Source organism: Cibotium barometz, chromosome 16 (assembly GCF_041138505.1).
Source record: "Cibotium barometz isolate CiBa-2024 chromosome 16, ASM4113850v1, whole genome shotgun sequence".
Lineage (NCBI taxonomy): Eukaryota > Viridiplantae > Streptophyta > Polypodiopsida > Cyatheales > Cibotiaceae > Cibotium > Cibotium barometz.
In genome coordinates, this window is record NC_141061.1 from 10,712,350 (window position 1) to 10,735,407 (window position 23,058).

Below are 23,058 nucleotides of genomic sequence, written 5' to 3' on the forward strand. Positions count from 1 at the left end.
TGCATTAGACCAACCAGGATCCTCCTACCAAAAACAAGCCTAGGGTCACTTCTTGGCCAACACATAAAGGAGTGTGTTTGGTTTGTAGAGACTGAATTCTATTGAATCATCAAGTAGTGAGGAAAGCATGGAAAAGCCTCTTAATGAGGAATTGGTGGGGAGAAGGGCACTTCTCCAATGCTATCTAGTGGATTCATGGACTTATCTTGAGAAATCCTAGGATACATCTACGAGCCTAAAAGAGAAGCTTCACAAGATGGCAAAGGACAGCCACCATTGAGCTTAGATAGGGAAATAGATATTGAAAGACCCAAGAGTAGAGGGAAATAATCAAATGGTGGTGGAGGAATGGTTTACCAAGGGAGAGAAATCCTCAACCCACAGTACAACTTACTCCTAGAATTAGAAGGGACTCTATAAGTGCCCAAAGGATGGGTAAAATGTATTTTCCTACTTCCAGGGAGCTAAAACTGAAGAAATATTAAGGGAAGCACAAGCCTAACTTAGGAAGCTTTAATAGGAGAAAATGAGCCTAGATCTCTGTATATGGAATTGGTCAAGAGACGTGCCTTTGACATGGCAATGTGTGGAGAAGGGTCATCACGCCTTAGTGGATTGAGACATGAGGAAGACCTAGTCATATGAGATAGTGTTAGAAAGATTGAAGATGCAATGGAGGAAGGCATGTCACCTCTTGAACCTATTTCCGAGGACTCTCAAGAAGACCTAACTGCTTTCACAGCACCTCTCTCACATAATGATCTATTGAGAGAAAATGTACAGTAAGCCATAAGTAGACGTGATGATGAGGACCCTATAGTTTCAAGAGTATATGAGAGGCATGTTGTTATCAAAAAGGATGTGGGACAAACAATTTTTTATGATGATATTAAGAAAAATGTGGGAGATGTTCCAATACCACATGACCCAAGAATACATGGAAACCAACATGCTAGAGCTGGGGTGGAGAAACCATAGGGAGGGTGGTGTGGACGAGGCCTCACCAAGGGAGCTAATTAGAGTGATCCCTCAGTCGCAACACTTGCCAACCTATTGAGAATGGTTGAAGGAATATGAAAGGGGGTTTCTAGGGAGTTAGGTACTGCACAAGCACCATAAAGGGCAACGCCAGTCAAGCATCTGGTGAAACTTATTCAAAAATTCTTTGGTGATGGCATGCAACACCTTGAGATATTTGAATTGGTGTGAAAAACTTGTGGGCTTGTTTAGTAGTAGAGTGACCAAATGAAAATATATATGTTCTCTCTTACATTAGAAGGGAAATCAGATCAGTGATATCAATCGATTAAGCCTAATGATGATAGGATCAACTTTACATGGCTTAAGAATGTGTTCATACCAAGTTTTACATGAAACAAAGACAAGTGGTGCCCTGTAGCTCAACTATATAACATTAAGTAATTACAAATGCACACAAATATCATTGAGAACACTTCCAAAACAACTTTTGCAAGTTGTCTTTTGAAAGCTATACTCATCAACCTCTGAAATGTTGGAAAAGCATTGGTTAGCACAAAATGCATAACCTTGTATGCAAAAGTTTCCCATATGGTCATAAAAGCTATTTTGTGTTGGTTCATCGAGGTAATAGATAGCTGATTGTATCCTGAGAATCCATCTAGGAAGCTGTAAGCTACCACCCCAACCACTCTCTCCAATACATGCTTTGGTAATGGTGGGTAGTAATCCTCGACGACCGAGTAATACATGCTGATTGTATCCTGAGAATCCATCTAGGAAGCTGTAAGCTACCACCCCAACCACTCTCTCCAATACATGCTTTGGTAATGGTGGGTAGTAATCCTCGACGACCGAGTAGTCACATTCACTTTTTTCAAATCTACATACACTCACACGAAGCTTTCCATTTTTCTTGGGTACAATCACAATTAGAGATACCAATTTGTGTGCTCAATCTCATAAATAAAATCTGCAGCAATGAGTTTATCGATTTCGTCCTTTATAATCACTAAGTATTTTGGATTCATGTAGTAGGGACATTGATTAACTGGCATTAAGTCTTCCATGATAGGGATGGTGTGTGCTGAACCACTTCCAGTGGCATACCCCTCATGTCCATTGGTGATAAAGAATGGTTTGGCTCTTCATTAGACTCTACAATATCTACTTCCTTCACCTCCTCCATATATAAAATTCATTTTGTTCAGTTTTTGAGTGTTATGTCCTCAGGTGAACTACCGTTCATCAACATCAAAGGTTTTGAAATGATTAGGAACCTTCCGTAAAGCATTAGGGAAATTTTGGACTCAAATTGGGCCCTTTAAGAATTACTACACATTCTCTCTCCAAAAATGGGCTCATGGTAAAAAATTTACAAATCAACTCAAAAGTGAGCAAAGTTCGGACATTTAGAATCTAGTCTTTAAGACCTTTCCAATGATACATAGCATGATGAGAAATTTTGCATATTCAAGAAGTCCCCACGTCATCACCAAATTTGGGGACTTCTTGAATATGCAAAATTTCCCATCATGCTATAAATCATTAAAAATGTCTTGAAGAGTAGATTCCAAATGTCCAAAGTATGCTCACTTTTGAGTTGATTTGCAAAAATTTCACCATGAGCCCATTTTTGGAGAGAGAAAATGTAGCAATCCTTAAAGGGCCCAATTTGAGTCCAAATTTTCCCTAATGTTAGGTTCCTCCTCATTCTCCTCCTTTTTTGCCAATGCCTTTTTTATTTTCCGTGCAGCCTCTGCCAATGCCTTGTTTCTCATTAGGGGAAATTTGGGCTCATTTTGGGACCCTCTAAGGGATTTTTTGCCATCTTTGCCTTGAAAATGGGGGGCACATAACATTTCTTACCTTATGTTAAAACCCCATCATATGACATATCATTAGAAAGATAATGAAAAGTAGATCTTATAATTTCAAACTCTGAAACGTTTGGAATTGCTAAGCTCAAGATATACCATTTCCTTAAAATCAAGTTTAAAGGCTACCGTAACGGTCCACATCATCACTTTGAACTTACTTTTTGTACATCTTCCATGGGTCATGTCCAAACCCCATCATGTTATATATCAATGGAAAGATCTTGAAGAGTAGATTCTATATATGCAACCTCCGAAAAAATTGGAGTTGATTTACAAAAAATTTACCGTGGCCCCATTTTTTATGATGTGGCATTCCTTAGAGGGAATTTTCCCTAATGTTTTCTTCTTTTTGATCTTGTGAGCTTGGGTGTTTCTTAGCTCACTATTGGTTCTTAAGGTTCTTACAACATTATCCAGCTTAACTCTTCTCCCCAATTCTTAGATAACTCCTCATAAATCTCCATGGCCTTGATATATCTTAGCCATTGAGCATCTATGGCACAACAATGCTTCTTCTTCATCCATCTTTACAAGTTAAGGCCTGCAGGAAATTGAATACAAAGTTTCTTTCCCATAATAATTTTCAAAATCTTGCTCTTCCAAAGGGCTTCCCCATGATAAATCCATCATAAACAGTCTCATCATGTGCACTGTGGTGATGAGTATCTCTTCATTTTCCCAATCTGTCTCTACATACTTTGTCCCAATCTTTCCCATGACATCAATTGTTGCCAATACATGCATCTAGTTTTCACAAAAATCCTCATTCAAAAGAGGGCTATGTAAGATGTCCTCTTCTTGTGATTCTCTTGATATTTCATTGGTTGCACATAACTATATTGAGGATGTCCTTTCCATGGTATCATAATCATTTCCAAATAACCCTCCCTCCATGGGATGAGTTTTGCATGTCTGCACATCTATCTTTAGAATTTGTGAGTTCTTTCATAGATAAACGTGATCTATAGCCCAGCCCGTGAACTAGCTTAGCACTCCGTATAAAGGACCTATCTAGCATCACATCATACAAATCCATGTGTCCAATTTCGTGATCACAAATGTATGGTAGCAGTAGAGGAATGAGAAGACTTTCATCTTTCACCATGTTCTCTAAAACCCCCATAGGTCAGGATACGGTACCATCTTCCATTTTCACAATGAGGTTTATTTACTCTAAGACTGGTTTTCCCCACTTTTCCAAACATTGTTTCTTGATGATTCTTACTTCTGCTCTACCATCAAAGATTGCAAGGGCTTGATAACCCTTACACAATTGGAAATGTTGGCATTTGTGTCATCACTCATAATACTTTCCCATTTGGCTAATTGAAATTTGAGCTCATTCTCGCAAGTCTTCCCTTCCTCAAAACAATTCCAAATCTTCCTCGATAGGCAAGGGTAATTCTTCCTTTTTATTGGTGGATTGCCTTACATTCTTCCTTCCACCCAATCTTTCAAATCAACCCATAGTTGGGAGTTTCCCTTTAATCAGCTTTTAATTGGCATTTGTATTTCTACAGAAAGAAACATTGTCAGCCTTGCCACATCTTTGGGAGTTTGAACTTGATCAACATCATTATCATAAGGCTTGGGGTTAGGATCTCTCAAGTCATATAGATGATAGTCTCCTCTTTCCTCAAACATCCTTAAGAATTTATATATCATAAGACTCGAGTTTAGGATTTATCCAATCATATAGAGGATAGTCTCCTCTTTCCTCAAACATCCTTGAGAACAAATCATTCTTCCCCTCTTCTTCAAGGTCAATCTTTCCCTCACTATCTTCTTGCACAAGCCCTAGCACATTTAACTGTTTTGATTCCCATGTGTAGTGTTTTGGGTAGACCGTTTCAATAGCCTGGCTAGCTTATAAATGTTCCTCAAACTTCTTCTAGATTTCCTAAAATAAGGCTCGTGTGATGACCACTTTCTCTATCTCCTTTTGAGAATTTGGATACTCACTCCCACCCCCCTTGGTGTTTTGGTTTCAATGGCTCATTTGGCTTCTTCTTGTGTCACCACTTCCTTTCTTCCTATCAACACATTCTCTTGGCTTGACAAAGTGAATGTAGTATCAATGGTTCCCTCATCAGAACCATCCGATATCACATGTGACAGAGTCTCCTCATCCCTTCTTAGCCCTTCTTCTTTTTCTTCTTCCTAATGTTGAAAAGATGCAGGGGAGAAGAGAGCTTGAGCTCTTGCAACAAGCACACACACACTCACAAAACCCTAAAAGAGAACACACAAGGTGAGAGGCTAAAAATCTTCTTCTTCTTCACTCAACACTCAACACACCATATAAAGATAAGAGTACTCAATATGAAAAGGTACTCAACTAAATACATACTAGGGTTCTCTATAGTGTGAACCCAACTAAATGAGCTGGCGCTATAACTATGCCAGTCTCTAGAATGGCTATCACACAGCCTGTCATCCCACTGACCGCATATCACCCATGATCTCACTAACCATGCCAGTGGTGTAAATGTGGGGCCTATCCCCCAGGCGGGTCATCAATGTCCACCGCCTCACTAGATGAGCTCAATATCTCAACACTCCCCCCCCTCGAGCTCAACTCCATCTCATATACACCAAGCAAAGCCCTGAATCTGCGGAGCTTCTCTGTACCCAATGCTTTGGTGAAGATGTCAGCTACCTGATCCTGTGTGGTGCTGACATAAACAAGGTCAACGTATCCTACCAAGACCTTCTCTCCGACAAAATGGTAGTGGACCTCTATATGCTTCATGCGAGCATGAAAAACTGGATTCCTGGCCAACTGTATACTGCTAATGTTGTCACAGAAAATGACATATTGTCTATCCACTGATAGACCCAAATCTGCAAGTAGCTTTCTTAACCAAGCTACCTCACATGCTGCCATAGCAACACCTCTTTACTCGGCCTCTGTAACTGGATAGAGCAACCGTAGGTTGCTTCTTGCTGCTCCAAGTCACAGTAGCACTCCCCAAAGAAAACATGAAGCCACTAGTATATCTTCTATCTGAGATACTACCAGCTCAATCAGCATATGTGTATCCATGTACACATATCTCTGTCCCAGTTTCATAAAATAGTCCACAATGCAAAGTAGACCTCACATCCCTCAGTATGCATCTCAATGCATCCAAATGCGGCTTCTGAGGAAACTGCATAAACTGACTCATCAACCCAACAGCATAGCTCAAATCTGGCCTGGTGATCATCATGTAGATCAGGCTTCCTACTATTGCACTCAACTTGCCATTCTGATCCAATGGCACTGAAATAGGCCTACAGCCTCTCATACCATACTTGGACAACATGTCCAAGCCATACTGTCTCTGCAGTAATCCAATACCATGTGGTGACTTAATCACCTCAATGCCCAAGAAATATCTGAGCTCCCCCAGATCCTTCATCTCAAACTTCTGTCTAAGCAAGATCTTTACATCAAAGAGCTCTGCATCATGGTCCCCCGTAATGATCAAGTCACCATCTACATAGATGACAACAAGCACAACCCCTCTATCACTGTGTCTCACATACAGCGAGAAATCTGCATTGGCAACATGAAAGCCAATAGTGATAAGATATTCAAAAATCTTTTCAGACCATGCTCTTGGTACTTGTTTTAAGCCATAGAAGGCTTTCTTCAACCTGAAAACATGATCAGGGTAACTCACATCCTCATAACCAAATGGCTGCAACATATATAACTCTTCCTGCAAATCCCCATGCAAGAATGCATTCTTTACATCCATCTGATGTAAAGACCATTGCTTTGACACAGCCACTGCTATCACAACTCTCACTGTTGCCATCTTGGTAACTGGGCTGAAAGTTTCCTCACTCATAAAATCAATGCCATATGTCTGCGCATATCCTTTGGCTACCAACATTAGGAAGTGAATGGGGTCTTCTTGGGCCCTTTAATTTGCCCAAGCCTAATCAAGGTGATTAAGGAATAGCCAAATGGGGGGTTGCCATGTAGACTGAAATGTTGGGTTTTTAAGAGAGGTGTAAGAGTGGTCAAAGAGTGCACTTTTTTCCCCAAAAAGGGGGGGGGGGGGGGGGCAATTGTATAATTTTCGGACCTCCATAACTTCTACATACAAGCTCCGATTTGAGCGGAGATTACAGATCCGTGATCTACGCATCAAGAGCTTTCCATAGATATGTTACATGATATGGTTTTATCTGCTAGATTTTAAATTCCATTTTCCTCCCAAAATTCAAATTCGAATAAAGTAGCCGTTTTGAAGCTTCTAATTAGAAAACGTTTCTTCTTAAGAGAAAAGGTTTGACTCCCTTAAACTGCCAAATAAAAGGGCCCAAGAAGCCATCCATTGAGGTCCTAATGTCTAGCCTTGTACCTGCTTATGCTTCCATCACTGTTATGTTTTACTTTGTACACCCACTTGCATCCAATGGCTTTCTTGCCTTCAGGCAATTACACTAGATCCCAAGTCTCATTTCCATATAGTGCATCCATCTCCTCATCCATAGCTTCCCAACACACATTTCCAATAGCCTCATCAATGCATTTGGGCTCTACAACCTGCATAACTTATGTGCCACATAACCATCATAGGTAAACCTCTGCACAGGGTTCTTCACTCTCCCAGATCTTCGTGCAGCTTTGCATTCATGGCTTCTATAGCCTTCTTTACACCAGGTGTTCTCATAGTAGCTGGTATCCCAAGCTCCTCATAAAGGCTCATCTCTGAGCCACTAGACTCTCCATCAACATGAGAATGCCCTGCAGAAATGCCAGGCATACTAAGGGGCTCAACCACTTTCTCTTTGCCTTTATGTGATGTACTAATCACATTTGCAGGACTAATATTATGACGCAGCCTGCCACTCCATGGTCTATCAACAGAACCACTAGATGAGGACTCTCCTGGTCCACTCAAAGACTATGATTGCTGACTTGCATTTTGTGCAACCACACTTCCACTCACATCAGTTCCAATAGCTTCTTTTTCAATAGCATACCTGCTCATCTCATCAAAAACAACATCCCTGCTTACCCTCAACTCACGTGTAGCAGGGTTATAACACCTGTATCCCTTTTGCTCAAGGGAATATCCAATAAATACACATTTTTTAGCTTTTGGATCCAGCTTAGTTCTCAGCTCATCTGGCACATGCACATATGCAATGCATCCAAAAACTTTTAGATGAGACAAATCAGGTTTTCTACCAGTAAACCTCTCCTCTAGAGTTACATCATGTATGGCTGCAGTTGGAGTCCTGTTCATGATGTAAACTGCTGTAGAGACAGCCTCAGCCTAATAGCTATGTGGCATATTCTTCTCTTCCATCAATGCTCGCGTAATCTCAGCAATGCCTATTTTTTCGCTTAGCAACTCCATTTTGCTGCGGAGTGTATTTGCATGTAAACTGTCTCCGAATACCATTTTTCTTCAAAAATTCAGAGAACTCATTGGAGAAGTACTCTCCCCCTCCATCTAACCTTACTTACATATTTCCCTGTTTGCTTCTCAACCATAACTCTAAACTTCTGAAAGTGCGTGAACACCTCACCCTTCTCCTTCATGAAGTATACCCACACTTTCCTTGTGTGGTCATCAATAAATGTCACATAATACCTGTAGCCTCCTATAGACATGGTCTTCGTAGGACCCCATACATCTGAATGCACAATATCTAGTGCATTTCTACTCACATTTGTGTTATGTGGAAATACATGCTTTGTTTGCTTTCCAAATTGGCATGCTTCACATATTCTCTGCATACCTTCAACTTTAAATTTTGGTAGCCTTGTCAAAATTCCTTTAGTCTGCATAGACTTCATTCTCTGCACATTCACATGTCCAATTCTTCTATGCCAAATGTCTGTGTCTGCAACAATTCCTGAACCATTTGTAAACATTGCAGCACTCACTTCAGGCATGTTTACATTCAATGTAAACATTCTTCCCACTCTGTTGCTTTTTGCAACCAACCTGCACTTGTCTTTAAAGTCTTCAACATAACAACCATCAGGATTAAACCAAACCTGCAAACCCTGCTCAATCATCTGGCCAACTGAAACCAGATTCTTTGTTATGTTTGGAACATGAAGTACATCTACAAGGTACTTCACTTTGCCATCCTACATAGACAATGGCACATCTCCAACATGGGCAATTGGATGAGCAGTGTAATTTCCTGTTTCCACAAAACCTGGTCTTTCAAGGTTCTTCATCTCCTTGAACCACTCCCCATGACTTGTCATGTGGTTCCAAGCACCTGAATCAACGTACCATACATCATCTTTATGTGCTGCTTCAACATTTTGAGACATGGCATTAATGATATGCTGCATAACAAACAACCTTTCATTATCCTCATTAATTCTGCTCGAGGATGCATAGTTGTTTTACTGTAATTTTCCATTTTGCATGTCAGCCTGCTTCTTATAACAATCTGCCTGCACATATCCAGGCTTACCACAATAAAAGCATCTAGGTGTATCATTATACTGCCTTTGCCAATTTCCATGACCTCTTTGACTCCCCCTGCCTCTAAATTGGCCTCTTCCACCTGCGTGTTGTTGTTGTTGTTGTTGTGAATTCTGGGACTGTTATTGTTGTTGTTGTTGCTGGCCATAATTCTGATTACCTGTTCGGCCACCTCCTTGACCGCATCCATGGCCTCCTCTACTTCGTCCTCTTCCTGAACTTGTGTAGAAGGCCTGTTACTCTGAACTGTTTTTGTTTTGTGAAGATTGTTGGTCTTCACCTAAGCTCTTCTCTTCTATAATCAACATAGACACCAAATCTGTAAAATTGAGAATGTTTTCTCGAGTGTGAATAGACGTCTTGGAACGCCTTGTATTGTGGCCCGAGACCACGTAGACAAACTTCCACCTTATCATCATCATCTACTGAAACACCAATAGATCCAAGGGATTCCCTAATACCCCTTATCTTCAATGCATAGTCATTCACAGACATACTCTTTTTCTCCATAGTATGAAGTTCATTCTTCAACTGTATCTTTCGTGCCTTGGTATTCATTTCATAGAGTTTTACCAAGGTGTCCCATGTCTCCTTGGGGGACTTGGCATCCTGTATGTGCCCAATCATGGTGTCCTGTGTATAATGATAGAGAGCCAATACATAACTTTTCTAGCTCCTTGGTTCCAATCCTTGAACTCTTTCACATCTGCAGCAGTCGGATTGATGTCCGGTATCTCCGGTGCCTCTTCATGCTCAGCTTCTATATAGTCCCAGTAGCCCTTTCCCATCAGGAAATTTGTCAGCCTGAACCTCCAAGCATGGAAGTTGTTCTTATCAAGCTTCTCAGCAACAATCTGGTTTATGCCATCATTTGACATCTTGTGCCAGACACACAAATTTACCAGAAACAGCACTCTGGTTTGTCCTGCACAAACTGCTATATTTTCTGCAGCGGTACTGTAGTACACTCAAATGTCACAACCAGTGACCTCAATGTGCATACATACACCCAATGGAAATTGTTGAACTCCTTGCAGCACACACAGTGTCTACACAGCCAATTTGTATTCTTGCAGTTCTTAAAATAGAGTTCTGCAGAGAATCGATGACTTACCCGCAGTGCTGGAAATCGCCTGCTTTCTGAAAAACAGAGGTCCTGATGCGCCCAAAACGCGTTTTTGACCCAAACATTTTATCCAATACTATTCGATAGGACAATATAGTTGCCCTATAGCTTTACTCCCGCGAAGAAAGCTCCTCAATCGAGATCGTTTGCCGATGCCTCCCGTAGAGCTCCGGACAAGGGTGTGGTAGTTGAAGCTCTTACCCTCGTACTGCTTCCTGTGCTTCTCTTGCTTACAGCTCAGCCCTTAGCATGAGCCAGGCTCTGATACCATGAAAGGATGTAGGGGAGAAGAGAGCATGAGCTCTTGCAAGCACACACACACTCACAAAACCCTAAAAGAGAACACACAAGGTGAGAGGTTGAAAATCTTAGATTCTTCTTCACTCAACACTCAACACACCATATACAAAGATAAGAGTACTCAATATGAAAAGGTACTCAACCAAATACATACTAGGGCTCTATACTAGGGTTCTCTATAGTGTGAACCTAACTAAATGAGCTGGTGCTATAACTATGCCAGTCTCTAGAATGGCTGTCACACAACCTGTCATCCCACTGTGTCCGCATATCACCCATGATCTCACCAACCATGCCAGTGGTGTAAATGTGGGGCCTATCTCCCTGGCGGGTCATCAGTGTCCACCGCCTCACTAGATGAGCTCGATATCTCAACAATGTATGAGTAGAAGGCTTAGCTAGATATTCTCCATCATTTCCTAGGGTCGGTCTTTCATGCTTGTGCATATGTCATGGCGTTAAGTGGTGTCATCCACCCTTGATGACACTCCAATCATTTGGAGTCCTGTGGTTGGATTAGTGTTCGTCAAGGTCTCTCCTACGCTTCTATAATAATAATTCTTAGTTAGGTGGTCAATTTTACATTTCACGCTACTCAACCCTGGGTGTGTACTTACTTGGGTATTGTTGTATTGACCTTGTGATTGAGAACACTCAACCACACAATGAGGCCCTTGGTAGTGATAACATTGCACCTAGGATCTCCTTGTCTATGGCATTAATATCCTTGCCCTTCCATTGCACTGCAGTCTAAAACACTGGTACTGGTGTGTTTCCTATATCAAAAAATATTATGGGGTTACCTCCCAAGTGTCATCTAACTCCTCCATGATTTGTCAGGGTTCTCATACATAATCTCCTTCTTCTAGGGTTATCTCCCAAAGTGTCATCTAACTCCTCCATGATTTGTTAGGGTTCTCATACATAATCTCCTTCTTCTAACACCTCTTCAATGATCACCTGATTCATTGGAATTACTCTAGGTGCCAATGGTTCATTAGGAAAAATGTGGACTCATTTTTGGGCCCTCTAAGAAATGCCAAGTCATCATTCTATTACAAAAAGGGGGATCGTGGATAACTCTATCCATAGTACTTCAAATCTATATCATATAACATATCATTGGAAAGATCTTGATGAGAGGATTCTAACGCACTAACCTTTGACAAATTTTGAGTTTTTATGCTCAAGTTATGGCCTCCACACCCAAAAAAAATAACCTCAAAAGTTTCGTAAAACGGAAGCCTCACCCTCATTGGTCCTTATGGAATATTCCCTAAAATCTCAAAGAGCTTAAAAGGCCCAAAAGTGAGTCCAAATTTTCCCTAATGGTGGTGGTAGGATAGGTGGTGGTATAGGCACTTTAGGTACTCTCAACATACCCCTCGTTTGGTTTTGCACATTTGACACACTTGCCCCTAGAACATTTCCTTTCCCAAGTGGTGCTCATAAAGCTAATGGTAGACAACTAAGGTATTTGAGGTTGTTGTTTGTTGATGTGGGTACCTACATATATGATGTTGGTATCATGGTTCCCAAGTTATATACAATGTGTGCAGTACATCATGGGGTGCGAGGCCTCAACTGAGGATACTCAATGCTCATGTGATTTTTTCGGCATATTGAACACCATACCAACTCCCAACTGGGGTATAGATGTTGATTAATCAGCATATCCCTTACCTCCCTTAGCTTTATTTTGTCTAGAAGCATAGTACTTAGCTCATCTAAGATCATATCCTTAATTCGTCTCTTCGAGGTTCTTGTGCTTATTTGACTTGACACAGGCAAAAAAACTACCGAAGTGATGGATTTGGCATCATCAGGCTAAGGCAATTCGAGCATGTTATCCTTAAAGTTGATGGCTAATGGACAACAATCATCAAGCGACATTGGCTTAGCCAATAGGAAATAATCATGCATCTTGTGTCTCTCAGTCCCCCATGGAAGCAAGGTAAAAATTGCTTATCTGTTAACCTTTCTCTAGGTTTACACCTTGAGTGCTATGGGACTTGTTAAGTCAACCAACACTCACGGCACATCCTGAAAGGATTACCTTTACACAAGAATTGACCATGCCATGTCTAGGGTACTTTGAACATACAATGTTTATTGACACTAACCCCCTCACTTATAAGTTTTTTATGGTTGAGTATGTGTTGGAAGCAGATTTGATCTTGGGGCATAAATGGACTGTTGCTGCCCAAGTACCACTGTGCTTTGCTAGTGATAGAGTCATCATGATGGTCAACGACAAGAAGTTGACAATACCATACTGCGAGGAAGAGGATCCAACTTTAATGGATATCTATGATGTTGAACGCAAAAGGATACAAGCCTCTTCCACAAAAGCCCCTTTACACAATGTGACCTACCATCTGCATCAACAACCAACCCCAATAAACCCTCTACTCCATCAAACCCATCCTCATCTATGAAGTTCAATGCCAAAACCTCGTAATCAGTAGCTCCTAAAGAATTTCCTAGAGCCCAACCATCTAACTCTAACAGGGAACTCAAAGGAAAGTCCTCGGCTCCTATGCATCTTCATCAGCAAACCTCACCAAAGGAGACAACCACATGCTCAAAGGCCTCGTCATCAAAAACCACTCCACAAGAAGAGACTCTAACCTCATCATCAACAATGCTAATGAGTCTCAAACCTACAACCTCAGTGTGCCAACCAAAGTCAAGGAGGTCCCCAAACCTTCCACATTACACCAAAAGAAAACTCCACCACGACAACCACAATCAAGATATCTTAATAGTATCAAAATGTGGGTGGAAAAGTAGCTACTTGTAGCTCAAGGCTACAATGAAGGTGCCAATCAAATTTGGGTGCCTCGACAGTCAAAACCTCTTAACACAACAGTTGAAGCAAAGGAAGAACAAGAGTACTCCACAACACTGTCTACAAAAGCCTATGCGAGTTCCTCAAAGAACTCCACCAATGCAACAAGTGTGGGTACCCAAAACATTTCTGCAAGCACAAGGGTACTACCAAAGAAATACCAAAGCTTGGGTCCCCAAGCGCATCACAAAGTCCCCTAAGCTCGCACAAAGAAGGAAGCCTCAACATCCAGCACATCGGCAACCAAATTACAATGTTCATCAAAGATGGGTACCTGCGCATGTACTTCAACAACAAGGATACTATGATGGTAAGTCCATCATATGGTTGCCAAAATCGAATAATGTGAAGAAAACCTCACCACATCGACTTTAACCCCAACAACTTCACCTATAGTTTGACAAGAATGGAGGCCCAAGAAACAGCAAGCGAATCCCTCAACCACTCTCGTGTATCCAACACCAACACAAGAGCTTGTCTGTTCAAGCACTCTCGTGCATCCAACACCAACACAAGAGCTTGTCTGTTCTAGCAAACAATCAGCAGTCTTCCCTACTACCTCGACATCATTTCAGCAACAAATTCAAGATCAAATACACAGACTTAAGAGCACATCAAGAACAAAATAGCAATGCTCTTATCACCCCTCTGGAAATGATAAATGATCCATCCTAAGCAAGTGCAAACACAGTTGTAAAGTCATGGCCCATGTCAATCTTTGCAACTTAACGTCATGACTTTCACGTCTGTAACTTCACGACATCATGACTTTCATGTCTGCACTTTCACATCATGACTTTCACATCTGCTATTTCACATCATGACTTTCACGTCTGTAACTTCACGTCTGCTATTTCACAGAAGCAAGACTTTCACGTCCTGCTATTTCACGTCATGACTTTCAGATCTACAACTTCACGTTATGACTTTCACGTCTATACTTTCACGTCTGCTATTTCGCATAATGACTTTCATGTCTGCAACTTCACGACGTCTGCTATTTCACGGCAAGACTTTCACGTCATGACTTTCATGTATGCTCTTTCACGTCATGACTTTCACGTCTGCTATTTCACATCATGATTTTCACGTAGACCTGCACTTTCACACCTCAGTGTTTCACATCTTAGTAGTCCACGTGTTTTATAATAATAATAATAATAATAATAAAAGAGGTCAAAATTTACAAATTCAAGGAGCCCATCTCAAGGCTTAAGAACCTGCACTTTCACGATTTAAGTCTCATCATGGATTAAGCCATATCACACAATAGCCACTATATATTTGTTAAGCTTATTGCTTACTATTCTTTTGGCTACGTCAATGTAGTAGTTGCTCCATGAGTACGAATCCATACTCATGCATTGGAGAACATTTGCACCAAAGCCTCACCATCGACAACTTCCAGGTACATCTCTGGATGGGGGGCCATGGTGGGCGAAAGCTTGGTCAATGGTACAACCCATCACCTGGAATTTTCCTTCAAATTACAAACCTCTCCAAAAGACGTCACAATCTTCACAACTCAATGATTTTCCATCCCTACTGAAGATCTCTTTATTAGCCTCGCAAGTCGATGTAATTCTTTCAATCCCCTCACCCCAACAAGTGGCTACTTCAACACAGAGCAGTTCAATAAGAGTTTATATGACTCCATTCTTGTACTTAATGTAAATTAGCTTCATAAGAGCATTTAAATATGCAGAAAAATATAAAAAGCACATGGGCAAAAGAAGATGGGATCAGGTCCTACTACTCAACAACATTCTGCCACACAAAGGGACATCATCACAAGTCAATTATTTCAAATGATGAATGTCGCTTCAATGAATCAAAAGGAACTAAGTATCACCATCTCATTTTGATGATTAAGTCTACGTTCCTCCGGATTCTTCTCTCTCTTCTCTCCCATTATTAACATCTCTTAGTGTTCCCACTAACAAAAATCACATGTAACCTTGCCGATGATTGCCAAAAACAAAACGACTCACACAAATATAAAAATACAATCATTCGCAAATAACCCTCCACCCCGTTAGGAATTCCCAATACACCACTAATCTCTTTATTCATTAACTAGCTTTTCTTATTCCTTCCGGAGGAACACAGACCATTGAATGTCATTCAACATCAAAGCCATTGACAAAGCTTGTTCATTCTCCCCACACAAAGGTCTTCAACGTGATCACGAGGATGCGAGATCTAGTCATCTCAGGAAGGGGGGAATGTTAATCCAATTCTAGGATTAACAAGAGCTACCGCCGTTATCTTACATCAAGGAGTTACGATAGATACACCAAAGGGTCATACATTCAAGATATCAAGCAATAGTGTCCAAAGCTACAACTTGGACGGGCGCCCGTAATGGTGTGATGGAGTATTTATGGCAATTTCCGCTTCAAGAGCGTGTGGTAGCAAGTTAGGATGAAGTCCTAAGTGATGTACTTCATGGATATATTATGAGAGTAGTCATTGTAATAGCATTAGGCCTCTTATGAGCCTAAAGTGCCCGACCGGCCATAGTTTAAGTGAGTGTGAAAACTTATGGCCATGTATATAAGTGAATTTCTTTCATAATACAAGAGACTCTCCCATTGCGCAATTGAGTCTTGCTGTTGCTAATCTCTCTCCCTAATGCATGCTAGTGAGTGTGTGTGAGTGAAGTGAGGTGAGAGGAGGGACGAGGACCTGTAGTGCAATGCGGTGGTGTGACAACGCTCGTGGGAGACGCGGTGGAATTGCTTCTCAAGGAGTTGTAGAGCTTCGAGACCTCTAGAGTTAAGAGCTCGGCCATTGGAAAGATCCTCACGACAATTGTGGTTCACTAGGTAATCTCTTTTTGGATGTGTTTCAAGGAGGGTTAGGGTGAGCCTTAACAATTGGTTTAGCAAACAAGATTATTTCTTGCCATGCAAGAAAACCCTAACTTCCCATGAAGTCATGTATTCATTTATCAAACATATTTTTGTGCATTATGGCTTACCTAAGGTAAATGTTTTAGATAGAGATTCCAAGTTCTACAATACCTTTTGGATGACACTATTCTCTAACGTAGGCACCAAGTAGATTTTTTCCATAAACTTCTATCCACACTAGTCTATCTAATGGATAGACTAAAGTAACAAATAGTACTATCTTAGACCTACTTAGAGCTTGTGTTTCGATAACCTTTTGCTTGGGATCACCATATTCATCTTCCTCTCTCTTCAGTTTACTTGTAGAACAATACTCCTACTTGTCATCCACCTTTTCAAATTGTTTTGTAAATTCTTACTAATTCTAGCTAAAAGACTTTTCCATAAAATCAAAGCTATTGACCAATTCACCATAGACTTTAGACGTATTCTCCTTAAGTTACTAACTGTGGATTTCATGGTATTAGATGAAAGGTTATTCTATTCTCTTGAGCCCTGTGGGGAAGAAGATGACATCATCAACCATTTTATTACCTCCCTCACCCCCTGATAATTTTGAAATCCCCTTAATCAATCGAAGCAATACAAAAGGTATTTTAATGCATCCAAATGGCGCTTGCCTCTGATAATTTTGAAATCCCCTTAATCAATCGAAGCAATACAAAAGGTATTTTAATGCATCCAAAGGTATTTCAATGCATCCAAATGGCACTTGCCACTAATAGATGAAGCTAGACATAATAAAACTTCCCCACATGTGCCAAGAACAAATTGCAAAGAAGGTAACATCCTAAACTCTTTATCTTATTTAAGACACTGATGGTTCTATCCATGTTCCTGTGGAAAATACAAAAGCTCCACAACTTCTTCAAATTGGGCATTTTGGGCCCACTCCTTCTCAACAAATCTCTATGGTCCCCATTCAGGAAACTATTAGGGGTGTTTCTCTACCGGACATCTTGCAAATCTATCCATGTTCCTGTGGAAAATACAAAAGCTCCACAACTTCTTCAAATTGGGCATTTTGGGCCCACTCCTTCTCAACAAATCTCTATGGTCCCCATTCAAGAAACTATTAGGGGTGTTTCTCTACCGGACATCTTGCAAATCTTAACTCTACTCAATAATTGTCACAAGTATATCAAGAGGACTCTTTGCATAGGCCACTATCCCAAATCTAGTGCCCCCTCTTATATGAATGCCTCTCAATCAGTCAAATCAATGTTGTTGTTGTTGTCGCAAAATTTTGGCAAGTCTCTGGTGGTCCGCCGATGAAGACCGGCACCCCAATCCAATCATTCATGCACTAATTTTGAAGATGGTGCAACAAATTTCTATATTGTGGTCCATCATCGATGAAAACCAGCACACCAACCCCATCATTCATGCACTAATTTTGAAGATTGTGCAACAAATCTCTGGTGGATGGAGACCAACACCCCAACCCCATCATGCGTGCACTAATTTTGAAGATGGTGCAACAAATCATGCTGCAAATTTCCAGATCGATACTCTGATGCCTATTCTTGATGAAGTGTATGTTGTTACTCCTAATTTTCATTAAAGCTCAAACTTATATTCTTTATGGTGATTTTTATGGTGCTCCCAATCCTAATGATGGATTATACCTATAATTTGGTTTTATACAAGACTATGTCTACAAGTCTCCTTATACAGCAGAAATTTGGAATCCAGTCAGTTTTGCCTTTTAGTCCACAAAACATCTTCCAAATTGTGCCCAAAATGTGTCCCATATATGGGTGTATGAGCCTATTGGGCTACAAAATCAACTCTAAATCTCTCCCTAAATCTCCCCTAAGATGTCAAATCCGGGAGTAATGATGAGGCTATCCATGTCCACCATGGCTATACACATGACATCCCCTCCTGCAAAACTTGATGATGGGTTGGAAACCTCTGATTCATACTATTGAAATTTATGCTCCTAAAGGTCTCATTCAATTTGGCGCAACTTGGGCCCTTATTCCACCTGTGTTGTAAATTTTGAGAGCTTTGAGCTCTTATCTCCTTGTTCCTCTAAGACATCATTATGCTACTGCTCATGGACTTGTAGAAGTTACTCAAGCCCCATCTTGTGGTTTTGATGTTGATCCTATAAATGGTAATGCTCCTATTGAGAGCTTAGCTCTCCTCTTACTGCTCCTCATGTTTTCTCACATGCACCATGCTCATGCTCAGCACACTCTTATTCAATACATGGAACAAGAGAAGTATCATGTGAAGGCTCAAGTTTCAAATCTAGTTCTTCCTATGAAGACAAGTTCTATGAAGACAAGTTCTATGAAGATGCAGATTCCCATGAACATTATGAAGCCTCTTATTCACTCATGCCTCACTTCAGGCCCGTGTAAAGGAGAAGCTCAACACACCCCATGTTTCACATCTAGCTATTGACTCGGGCTAAGCACAACATTACACATGTAATTCTTCGTCTACCTTAAATAATTGGTGACTCATCCCTAGTCAAACTCATGAATCTCATTTCATGCACATGTAGCTTAGGCACACATTTTCCCTCATAGGAGGGAGGATGTAAGAATAGTGTGAACACATTAAAGGCACCAATAGACACGTGCCCATTCGAATCCATGGAAGGCAGTTATTCCTCTTACATACCTATGCAATCACCTCTCCAATGTAATACAATCATACAATCTTATTCTCAGCTACATGTTCTCATCCATGTCTATGTCCCTTGAGTCTCTATGTCCATGTCTATGTCCCTTGAGTCTCTATGTCCATGTCTATGTCCCTTGAGTCTCTATGATTTGAATATGGTTACTCTTAATAATCCTCCATGCTTATTATCTATTTTCAAAGGTATCACACTCAGATGTGGATACCTTAGCAGAAGGAAAATATAATAATGAGTCTCTATGATTTGAATATGGTTACTCTTAATAATCCTCCATGCTTATTATCTATTTTCAAAGGTATCACACTCAGATGTGGATACCTTAGCAGAAGGAAAATATAATAATGAGTTGTTCTAGAATCCTTTATAGCAAATGTACAACGTCCAAGGAAGGGATAGTTAAAGCCATCCCTGAAGAAATTAAAAGTGCTGGTGGTGAGAAGTTGTAAGAGCCACAAAAACCTTCTTACATACACAACACTAATCTATAGTCGAAGGTTGAGAAAAAGTAACAGCTTTAAATACTTGCTCCAAGTTGAGTGGTGGGCATGAGCTAGTCCAACGAGTCTGTGACTTGGTATATGACTTGTGTGAGCAGGGGAGTTATTCCCAGGGTCTTTAGGGTTCTTTAATGCTATGGATATCTTGATGTCGAAAAAACATATTTCAACGTGTGATAACCACTAAAAGAAAATAGAAAATATCAAGGGTTTCATTAAGAGCAACGAAAGTGAAACCTAAAAAATGAGTAATGATCCCTAAAAATACGACTAGTGTAAGTTGGTGATTTGTATACGTTTACAAGTATAATATAGGGAAATAAATGGTTTAAGGTATATGAGGTTTTAAAGAAATCTTATAATATAGGGACACTTTCAACACAAGACAATAGTTTTTTCAAAATGAAATTAAGAACAAAAGAGGTTCAAAAAACAAAATCTTTTATCCTATTCAATATTTATGCACTTTTTATTGAAAAGTTCTAAATATTTAATTTCATTTTGAAATCACTTCATATGACCTATAGGCTACAATTGCAATGCAAAAAAAAAACTATTATTTGAATCATTGGTGAGTATCTTTCATTAAAATTGGATAATAATTTTTCAAAAAAAAAACTTGTTTCCCAAACTTAAAGCTATCTTGCTAGTAGCTTGATGCCAATTTTGGTTTTTTTTTTCACTCTGTAAGTTGTGTGGCTCTTTTCAAGAGTTAATTATGTCTTTCTATATCATAAAAACTTATAAATTAGCCTTGATCCATTTTTGTGGTTGAAGCTTCTTTTTTCCTCAATCACACGACTAGTGACCTCTCAAGCTCGCATAGATCTTCATATGTTTGATAAAAAAGGAACGCTTTTCTAAAATATAAAATATTATTGTAAATTGTTTATATTTCAATGTGTTTATGCATATATGTATACTTTTAAGGAAAGATATATAATAATTATTTAAATGGAAGAAATTTCTAAAAGACTAGAACAATAATCATGTTATAAATTTAGGGGCAATGGTATGGGATAAGAGTGGAAGGAATGATGGTGATTGAGGGTATTATGTCTAGTCTTGAGTCTCATTTTCTACGAGTGTTGTTCACACATTCGTTATCCAGAGCCCAAAGCACTAGTGGGGAATTCTTTGGTAATGCTAGCACAACTTAATGGTTCTCTTAATTAGAAAAATAGATGATTAGCCAAAGAGGACAAATTTTCTCCTTTTTTTTGTATCTTCTCAATGTCGTAGCCTAGTCCATGCATTTTCACTAGCTAGGACTTTTGTGGAAATGAAAAGCTTAAAGATTTCCTACAGTCAAATAGTTACTTACTAGGAAGTGACACCATATTTTCTAAGAAATATGTGTGAACACCTTATGTGACCAAACCTATGTCTAAGAATGCATCTTGAGAGAGATTTAAGAGGCAAAGATGTGAACACCCAAAGTTCATAACTTGCTCCTTATGGGTAAAAGGCGAAATATGTGAACACCTTATGTTGTCTTAGAATGCATCTTGAGAGAGATTCTAGAGGGAAAGGTGTGAACATCCAAAGTTCATAACTTGCTCGTTATGGGTAAAAGGCGAAATATGTGAGTAGATGTGAACACAGTTTTTTTTGTAAATAAAAAGCATTGCCATTGCTAGCTAGCTCTCTCTCTTTCTCTCTCTATATACACACACACACACACACGAGACAGTAATAGAGGGGTGAAATACCATGAGCATTTTGGAGACGTTGCTGGCTCCATATATCTTGTGGACGCTGGCAAATCTCTGGGGCTCATGAGGTGAGAAGTAAGGAGCAAAGGGGCATTCCTGAGCGCATCGCCTCCTCAAGAGCTTGCAAGCCGCACAAGGGGTGGAGGTGTTAATCGAGCCCGGCACATGATATTGATGGTGAGGTGCCACTGATCCGGCCAGCATGCCTGATGATCCTGCGCTAGCTGCCGGTGTTGATGATCGACTGGTCGACTTGGATACCCTCCTCGCCGAGATTGAGTCGAATGATCCTTCCACAGTTTCCCTGCCGCCCATGCCCACTTCATAGATTAATGTATGATCAAATCAATGTGCATCAAATCTTGCAATATAAATCTTCAGTAATTAGCTAATGGAGAATTGATTCTGAGAAATTCACCTTTCTTTTGACATTCAGCTAACATCGGATCCTTGATTCTCCGAGTAATTATGGTTGGTTGGACCCTGCACAAGAGAAGATTTTAGGCAGAAAATAAATGTTTTCTTCATTAACAAATAAGAAAGCAAGCAATTGTAAGGTTTGAAGGAGATTTCGAATGATGGGTAGTTGTTTGAATTGCATGCAGGATGATGGGTTTTCCTCTGATCTAGTATAAGAGATTCCAAACAAAAGTATGCCTAATTACCAACCCTAGTAAAGCTTTAATATATCGGCCAACTCTTTAATCCTTCCGATCCGGCTCTGATTAAGGGTGTTTGACAAGGGATTAGATTTAGCGCCGGAGCTCGCTCGGGTTCCGCGCGATCTTCGATGACTAATTCGCGACGACGCCGTCGATGGCACAGGGGTTGTGTCGGGTTCCGTCGCGGCGACGTTTGATAACAATGAAGAAGGCGAGCATCAAGGCTTGGATATGTGTGCTAATTAAGGTATGAGGGATCTAGGAGCAAGTAGGGGAAGAATTAGCTACGGCGGCGACGTAGGGAAGCATGATTAGTTGCAGGTCGTGGGGGGGAAGGGGGGGACGTGCAGATGGTGGGGGTATGATCATGGAAGAAGGAAAAGGAGGAGGAGGGCGAGGGGGGTTGAGGATTGCGTGTGCAAAGAAGAGGAGGGGTTGACCTAGGAGCAGATGTGATAAAACAGCCGTGATAATGAAGATTAGAGAAGTGAAAACAGAAGGTTAGTGAATATATACGATAATTAGAGGCTAGAACGGAGGGCGATGGATGAGGAGGGGCGTAGAGGTGGTAGAGTGGTGGTTTGGCCGCAAACCACCGCCAACCCTGTGCGCGTTTACTTCATGGGAGCTTTTTATTGCTGCGCCAGCGCCGCCGCCGCCGCTCCTCGTCCCAGTAACCGCCATCTAAACCTAAAGAGTGGAGTTGGAAGTAGGTGAGAGGCTCCCCCGGCACATCAAGAGCCCACGCAAGCGCGCGCTTCTTCAATGAACGTGCGCCCCAGCACATGCACAGCAGCACAGACCCTTCCTTTATTAACTTACCGCGGCATTAAATTAAGGGGAATCGCCTCGGGATTGGACCATTTTAACTGCCCAATGCCTTCGCCTTCACTCTTTTAGCGTACTCTGCGAGCATCGCACCTTCTCCCCCGCCTTCTTGTTTACTTCCAATAATATATTTCATACTTCCAATAATATATTTCATACTATATAATATATATTTGTCTCCTTTCTTTTTAT

General features: G+C 40.6%; 1 protein-coding gene across 2 annotated transcripts in view; it reads right to left on the reverse strand.

Moving 5' to 3' along the window:
• Positions 1 to 22,748, reverse strand: part of LOC147630357 (LOB domain-containing protein 15-like) — a 33,982-nt gene extending 11,234 nt beyond the window's left edge. The window contains exons 1-3 of one of the 2 annotated variants that reach the window (XM_086810216.1): positions 22,046 to 22,748; positions 21,795 to 21,859; positions 21,374 to 21,680 (exon numbers count right to left, since the gene is read on the reverse strand). In XM_086810216.1, the coding sequence (XP_086666342.1) occupies positions 21,374 to 21,680; positions 21,795 to 21,808 (321 nt within the window). In that variant the 5' untranslated portion in view covers positions 21,809 to 21,859; positions 22,046 to 22,748. Of the gene's footprint in view, positions 1 to 21,373; positions 21,681 to 21,794; positions 21,860 to 22,041 lie in introns of both variants that reach the window. The other variant, XM_086810217.1, reaches the window with a different exon arrangement.
• Positions 22,749 to 23,058: the final 310 nt, after the last annotated feature.